Source organism: Tupaia chinensis, unplaced genomic scaffold, assembly GCF_000334495.1.
Source record: "Tupaia chinensis unplaced genomic scaffold, TupChi_1.0 Scaffold000687_1, whole genome shotgun sequence".
Classification (NCBI taxonomy): domain Eukaryota; kingdom Metazoa; phylum Chordata; class Mammalia; order Scandentia; family Tupaiidae; genus Tupaia; species Tupaia belangeri.
The window spans coordinates 2,332,492-2,340,820 of NW_006160210.1; the positions used below are offsets into that span (position 1 = coordinate 2,332,492).

General features: G+C 36.7%; 1 protein-coding gene across 1 annotated transcript in view; it reads left to right on the forward strand.

Moving 5' to 3' along the window:
- The window catches only part of TECRL (trans-2,3-enoyl-CoA reductase like), a 109,842-nt gene extending 101,819 nt beyond the window's left edge, over nt 1-8,023 (forward strand). Inside the window, exons 9-12 of the mRNA XM_006160489.3 lie at nt 734-791; nt 5,390-5,475; nt 5,993-6,038; nt 7,669-8,023. Coding sequence (XP_006160551.1) covers nt 734-791; nt 5,390-5,475; nt 5,993-6,038; nt 7,669-7,796 — 318 coding nt within the window. The 3' untranslated portion in view covers nt 7,797-8,023. The remainder of the gene's footprint in view (nt 1-733; nt 792-5,389; nt 5,476-5,992; nt 6,039-7,668) is intronic.
- The last annotated feature ends 306 nt before the right edge of the window (nt 8,024-8,329 follow it).

Below are 8,329 nucleotides of genomic sequence, written 5' to 3' on the forward strand. Positions count from 1 at the left end.
TGGAGAAATAGAAAGTGAGAAATCACCCCCGCCAAGGGGAAGACCAGGCCACAATGCCTTCTTCTCCATTCTCCTCTCAGGATTTTGGGCATGGGGACCAGCAGTTATCATAATGGCTCTGTCGCTGGACTCCCACGTAGTCGACCGCGGTTCGCGTACCGGACCCAGTGGCTTAAAACTCACACCAGGCATATGTGCGTGCTTGCCCAGGATCCCGAGAGGAGAATGGAGGAGAAGGGAATGCAGCGTGGCTATTCCCCCGGGGGGTTGATTTCTCACTTTCTGTCTCTCTGTCTCTGTCTGTCTGGCGAGCGTACGCGTCCTATAGCAAAAACCTCTCAATAAAAAAAAAAAAAAGAATATTAAGGATTTGAGGCATGTACGCACACATGCTTGATGCTTGATGTGAGTTTCAAGCCTCCAGGTTTAGAACTGGAACCATAATTGATCACATGGGAGTCCAGGACCTTAACCACTATGCCACCTTCTGACCTGTGAATTAAAGGCACTGGGTGCATGGGTCTAACTAATTGGGACTGTTTTAACTCCATATATGGTCACAAACAGCCTGTCTGTTATAATCTAAAATTTCCTCCCCTTATTATTCTAGTAAAAATATATCTATTAAATCTTTGGAATTAATTTACTATGTGAGTTTTCTATCTCTCTGGAATTTTTTTTTTTTTAATAGACACAGATATCTTGCACTGAAGAAGTCTGAAATGTTTTGCAGATCTGTGAAGCTGGGAATCACTTCATCAATGTAATGTTGGCTCATCCCAATCATATAGGTTAGTTCATTTTTCTTTTTACCATCTTTAGGATGAATTATGTTAGTAATGATTATTAAATGCCTCGCATCAACAAATATTGAAAAGGAAGATAGCAAAGACTGGCAACACTTGAGATAGTATAGCATAATTTTTGTCTATGTCTAAGTTTTCTGACTATTCAAATAAATCTTAATCCCTAAAACTGATTTCTCCAAAATGAATTGTGCATACACATAATTATAACTGCCCCAACAAACAGAAGTCTTGCTTAAAGTTATAAAAGAAAAATTAAAAAATAATGATTAAATAGTATGAACTCAATTCATGAAGAACTAAAATGTATAACTCTATATTTATCTACTGAGACATCAGAAAAGTCATGATTCATTTTTGCATAGAAAAACATAGAAAAATATCTCATGGCTTTTCTGACTGTTCAGAAATGTGTGCTATGTTTGATACAGTCCCTCTATTTTTCAAGTGACTTAACTTTTGTTCCTGAAGAGTGCTATTTTTTTTGAACAAGTAATAGCACTGAAACAGAAACGTTTGGGAGAACAATGAAAATTTAGTAGTTATGAGGTTAAAAAAACATAGTTAAGATTAGAGCAGCATTTCAAGTGTGTTTTAGACTTCTGTGATCAAAAATGTTGTTTGTTTTGTCTTGCTGATTTTAACAGAATTAAATAATTTTGTGAGTCAAAAAAAAAAAAAAAAAAAAAGAAAAGAAAATTTAGTATTTAGCAAAACTGGCTCCATGGCCTGCTGATTAAGGCAGCCAGATCCCACATGGCCACCCATATGGTTCAAGTCTGGAACCCAGCAGTCAGAAACATGCTGGGCAAAATCCTGAAAGGAAGGAGAGATGGAAAAGAAGGGCTTCTGGCATGACCATTCCCCATGAGGGTGCTTTCTTCATTCCCTCTCTCCAGTGGCCATGCATGACCTCTAGCAAAAAAAGAAAAAAAAAAAAAGTTAGTTAGCTAGAGACCAAGAAAGAAAGAAAGAAATCCCTCCCATCCTCCATGGCCATGCTTCAAATCTGTTCTTTTTTTACTCTTCTCTTGGGATTCAGGGCATACACACACCCTGTATGATTTTCAAGCTACTGGGTCCAGGACTCAAACCACAGTCAGCCATGTGAGAATCCCTGGCCCCTTAACCATCATGCCACCTGCTGGCTCACTAAATACCTTAAATTGTTTTTAAAATTCTTTTTAGTGAGATTTTTGCCATATGGCATGTGCACTTGTTAGAGACAGAGAGAGACAGTGAGAGGGAAAATGAGAAGTTACTCCCCATGGGGAGATGGCCACACTGTAATCCCTCCTTCTCCATTCTCCTCCTGGGATTTTGGACACACACACACACACACACACACACACACACGTGCATTAGAAAATGGTATATTCTATTGGTCTTCCCATTGAACTTGGTAAAGAAGATGGAAAATTAAAGTAGGTTTTTTGTTATATTGAGTCAAAAATACCATCCAAGTATTGCTTTTGGCCTATTCCTGATGCCAACTACTGAAGGTTGGGTGATTTGAGATGTAGACACTGTGCTGAAGACTAGCATGCCGGGGGTTTGCTAGGAAGGGATTTCATAAATAGAAAGAAAGAAACCATTTTTAGATAGAAAACTGAGAATGTGACCAGCAGATGGCATCACTGGACTTTCACGTTGTTGAGCAGGGTTCAAGTCCTAGACCCGGCAGCTTAAAACTCACACTGGGCACGTGTGTATACATGCTCAAAATTCTAAATAGACTTTCTATTGACTGATATGAATGATATTCCTTCTGGGAAAAGAAATGTAATACACTGTAAAGTTGTATGTGATTCAATGTAATATAAACAAGATTATGATAATAATTAAAAAATAATAAAAACTCTGAATAGAATGGAGGAGAAGAGTCTGTGGCATGGCCATCCCCCTGGGGGTGATTTCTCTCTTTCTGTCTCTCTGTTTGTCTCTGTCTTTCTGGCGAGCACACACACCATATAGCAAAAAACTCACTTCAAAAAGAAGAAGAAAATTGCAAGCAATGTAGTATCAATAAGAAACTCTGAAGAATACAAGAAGTATAGCACTAAAGCTGGGATTAACAACTTTTGTTGTCCTGAATTAAGTCAATCAATTTGCCATTTTGATGTCATAGAAATTAAAGCTAAAACAAAAAGTGAGTGTGACCTTGGGTGAGGTTGCTGTCTCTAGCCAAGCAGTCTTCATTGAGGATGCTGAGAGTTGAAGGTTCTCTTCTGGGACATTCCCTAAAGCAGTGGACTAAGTCACGTATGCTTGAAGAAGAATCAGTGTAAAACATTTTAACATAAGAAAATTTCCAACTTTAATTTAATAGAAACTCTACCATAATGACTATCAGTTAAAAAACTAAACTGTATCATGCAGAGTATAAGCATTAAATTAGTAACTGCAAAACTTAGCTATTATTACAAGTAGTAGCAACTATGCTCACTTAAAGAAATATTTTATAGAGGGACAAGCAGTTGGCATAATGGCTATGTCGCTGGACTCCCACGTAGTCGACCGCGATTCAAGTCCCACACCTGGTGGCTTAAATTCACACTGGGCATGTGTGCATACATGCCCAAGATCCTGAGAAGAGAATAGAGAAGGGATTGTGGCATGGCCATCCCCCTGGGGGGTGATTTCTCGCTTTCTGTCTGTCTCTCTCTGTCTTCCTGGCGAGTGTATGTGCCCTATAGCAAAAACCTTTGGAGAGGTTTTTGCTATAGGGCATGTGCACTCGCCAGACAGAGAGAGACAGAGAGACAGAAAGCGAGAAATCACCCCCCCAGGGGGATGGTCACGCTGCAATCCCTTCTCCTCCATTCTCCTCTCGGGATCTTGGGCACACACGCACACGGGCCTGGTGTGAGTTTTAAGCCACCAGGTCCGGGACGTGAACTGCGGTCAACTATGTGGGAGTCCAGCAACATAGTCATTACACTAACTGCTGGTTCCCAAGAAATATTTTATATATATTTACACATACATTGTGTGTGTGTGTGTGTGTGTGTGTGTGTATGTGTGAATAAGAAAGAGAGATATTTTACACACACACACGAGAGAGAGAAAGAAATACAAGAAATAACCATTATTTAATCTACAAACTACATCTGGAAGAAATTTGTAGACCCCTGATTATTCTCCCACCTCCAGGGACTAAACATAAACCAGAGGGCTTAACCCAGATTATTTCGTGTGTATCTTCCATCTCTGAAATTAAACGACCGTAACTTGGATAGGTTCCTCAATCACATTTTTTCTTATTAATACAAGAACATTATACAGGGACCAGCAGTTAATGTAAGGACTATGTCACTGAACTCCCATGAGTCGACCATGGTTCGAGTTCCGAACCTGGTAGCTTAAACTCATGCGTGTGTGCTTGCGTGCCTAAGAACCCGAGAGGAGAATGGAGGAGAAGTGATTGTGGTGTGGCCATCCCCCCTGGGGGGTGATTTCTCGCTATCTCTCTGTCTCTGTCTTTCTGGCAAGCACACGTGCCCTATAGCAAAAACCTCTCAAAACACACACACACACACACACACACACACACACATACACACATTATACAAGAGTGTTTATATAATGTTATCAGGAGTATCAGTAATATTACATGGAATATGTATTTACCCTTATCTTGAAATAAACAGTGCTTAAAATCCACACCATACATAATGTATCTTATTTTGATATTTTAACAATAGTTATAATTTTGATAACAACATACTGACATTTTATTATGACTTTAGAATTGTAACTACAAGAGATTTGTTGGTTTGTTATCTAATTAAATCTTGTGATGGAGAATGAAACACTAATTTTATGATTCTTATTTGCTTTAATAAATGTCACAGCTCAAAGTTCAACTTGAAATCATTATGAATTTATCTAAAATGTTTGTATCTTGTTTCTTGTTTGAAAGGAGAAAAATAACTAACAAAAATCAACTGACAATATGGCAAGCATAATGAGAGCTGAAAATAACAATCCTGATTGCTGAGCAGAAATAATTTATGTGGTACTTCTGAATATTAACTATACTCATATTCACTGTAATCCTCTTATGAAAGATTTTCACACTATTCTGGTATAAATGTCATTCTTATTAAATTCCCTTTGATTTTTACTAATTTAATACAAAGGGAGTTTTGAAGTATTTAATAATCTTAACTAAATATGTCTTCTTTGACAATAAGGGAGGATGGGAATAGGCTTCAACTGGTAAAACACATTTTACAGTTTCAGTATGTAATACTGATGTAACTATTATGATACACAAAATAATGTTTATATGTTGCTTCATTTAAAATCTGAAGGAATTGATTATCCTTGTGTATTCTGCAATTTAACAGCAGCATCGCTGCAGACATGGCCAGAAAATGACAGCTATTCCATTTGAGTCAAAAGGTCATAACATTTGAAACTGGGTCTCTTCTGAGTAATTTGTGGAATAGGTTGCTATAAATAAAGATGACATTTCACGTGGTATATAGTTGTTCTTGGGGATTTAGTATTACATAGTAAGCATATGATCAAATTTGTGATATGTAGCATTACTGACATTTTATTCTCCTTTCTAAAAGGAGCTAATGCCTGTTTCCCAAGTCCAAATTATAACCCTTTCACATGGATGTTCTTCCTGGTTTCATGCCCTAACTACACCTATGAGGTATGGTATTTTTGTTTGTAAATAATTTAATTCTATTCAGTAATATAATAAAAGCATGGGCTAATTTACAAGTATTACAAATTAATTCACAGTATAAAATATAAGTATTAACTATATAAGAATAGACATAAATATTTTATTTGCCATGCTATACACCGAAAAATGAAACATTTCAATGACATTTTTCCCTGCAGAAAAAGAAATATTTGCATAAATTACATGTGCTATATTTAAAAATTTTACCATCTTATATATCTTGAGATATATCTTGAGATATTTGGGAATTTTTATTTTTACCAAAGTTTTTAGAATAAAATTCTACTTTTTATTATGATTATGATGCTATTTAATCAGTATTTAGTGACTTTATATTGTAAAAGTTAATGTTTTTGAAAATTTACTTCTACTTACAACTTTTCTAGTGTTTTAAACTTGCAAATTGTGCTCTTAAACCCACAAATGAACAAATTACTAGATTAATTATAAGTGTTTGTTAATTTCTGTTTTAATATAACAGATTGGATCGTGGATTAGTTTTACAATCATGACACAAACACTGCCAGGTGAGACCTAAGTTTATTAACAATTATTCAAAGTAAATTAGCCTTCAGGAGAAGTAGTTTCTGAGAATAAGTTACTGAAGTTTTGGCATGTTCACCGAAGGATTGTATGCTTTCATTTTGATGTTGATTCTTAGCACTGTAAAAATACTTCAAACATTATTAGCTGTTCATCTCTATGCAATGGTTACTTACTGTAAGATAGAAAATGTAATTCAAATGTATTTATTAAACAGTAAAATTTTGTTAAAAAATTTAGTGATGGGGGGAACCAGCAGTTAGCGTAATGGCTATGTCGCTGGACTCCCACGTAGTCAACCGCGGTTTGTGTCCCGGACCCGGTGGCTTAAAACTCACGCCGGGCGCGTGTGCATGCGTGCCCAAGATCCCGAGAGGAGAATGGAGGAGAAGGGATTGCGGCGTGACCATCTCCCCTGGGGGGTGATTTCTCGCTTTCTGTCTCTATGTCTCTCTCTGTCTGGAGAGCGCACGCACCCTACAGTGAAAATCTCTCAAAAAAAAAAAATTTTGTGATGGGCTGGCAGGTGGCATGGTAGTTAAGGTGCTAGATTCCCTCATTGTCAATAGCAGTTCCATTCCTAGACCTGGCAACTTGAAAATCATGCCAGGCATGTGTGTGTATGTGCCAAAAGTCCTGAGAGGAGAATGGAGAAGGGCCTGCAGTGTGACCATCCTCCCTGAGGGATGATTTCTCACATTCCCTCTCACTCTCTGGCAAGCGCACATGCAAAAAGGATAAAGTAGTGATAACAATGTACTTTACTTGAAAGTCTCTCTTTTAAATGTGCACAGGCATGTATGTGCTTTGTCCCTGAATGAAATGAGTATCTGTGAAAGGAGAGCAGGGGAGCATGAGTGTGTAATTAACTGGGCAATTTAACATACACTAGGAAGTTGGATTGCATGTGCTCCATTTGTTACATGGGACATACGTAATATCTAATGTATTCACTCTGTGTTTCACTTCGCAACCATTTTGAATCACAATGTAGTTTATCATATGTGCATGTGTATCTAGAGAGATATATATGCATAAGGAAACTGTTTTTGAAAGATATTAAAAATTATTTGGGAATATTTTTTGGCAGTGAGATATAAAAATGTAGATTTTGAACTATGCTATGTACTTCTGTTTATTCAACTTTGCAACAAATATTGACCATGTATTACGCTGCACGATGAGTAACAGTAAAAGAAACCAATAGAAAATTATGCAAAATTTTAGACTTCTTTTTTTTTTTTTTTTGAGAGGTTTTTGCTATAGGGCGCGTGCGCTCGCCAGACAGACAGAGAGAGACATAGAGAAAGAAAGCGAGAAATCACCCCCCCCCAGGGGGATGGTCATGCCGCAATCCCTTCTCCTCCATTCTCCTCTCAGGATCTTGGGCACACACACGCACACATGCCCAGCGTGAGTTTTAAGCCACCGGGTCCGGGACGTGAACCGCGGTCGACTACGTGGGAGTCCAGCGACATAGCCATTACGCTAACTGCCAGTCCCCGAGACATGTTTTCAAAGCTCTGTGTGTTAGGATTTTTTTTTCTGAAATAACTTACAACATCCTTTACAGAAATTAGAAAGAAAGGATAATTGTTTCTTTTTTCCTTCTAGTTGGGATTTTTACACTACTGATGAGTATCCAGATGTCTTTGTGGGCACAAAAGAAACATAAGATTTATCTGAAGAGATTCAGTTCTTTCATGCATAGGAAGTCAGCAATGATTCCATTCATATTGTAAGAAAAATAAGTAATCATTTCTCATAAACAGAAAGGTAATACATAAATCCACTAAATCAGAATTTGTCAAGCATGGTTAATTACTAAGTACCAGCAATTCATGATCAATAGTATTTGTACTAAGTAAAACATAAGCAAGTTGCATTTAGCTAAATTCAGAAAAATAGACTTGGACTAAACATAGAGATTATTAATACACTTAATGAATAACAGTATTGAGTATACTGGCAAGAGATTAGTCCATCAACAAAATTGTCTTCATTAATATTTCACTATATTATTTGTAAAAGACTAATGTATGAATTCTAAAGTAAATACTTTTAAAGTCATGACATTTAAAGCACTTGAATTTTAAACATTATTTTGATAGTTATTTTATTTTCTCTTTATTGTTTAATGTCATTGAGAATTGCCAAATGTCTTATAAGTTCAATTTCTTGTGAAAATTCCATCTATATTAAAAGTAAAATAGTTAAAATGAGTGTATCTTATTTATTCATTTTATATAGTGTGCCATAGTTTTGAAATTATTAG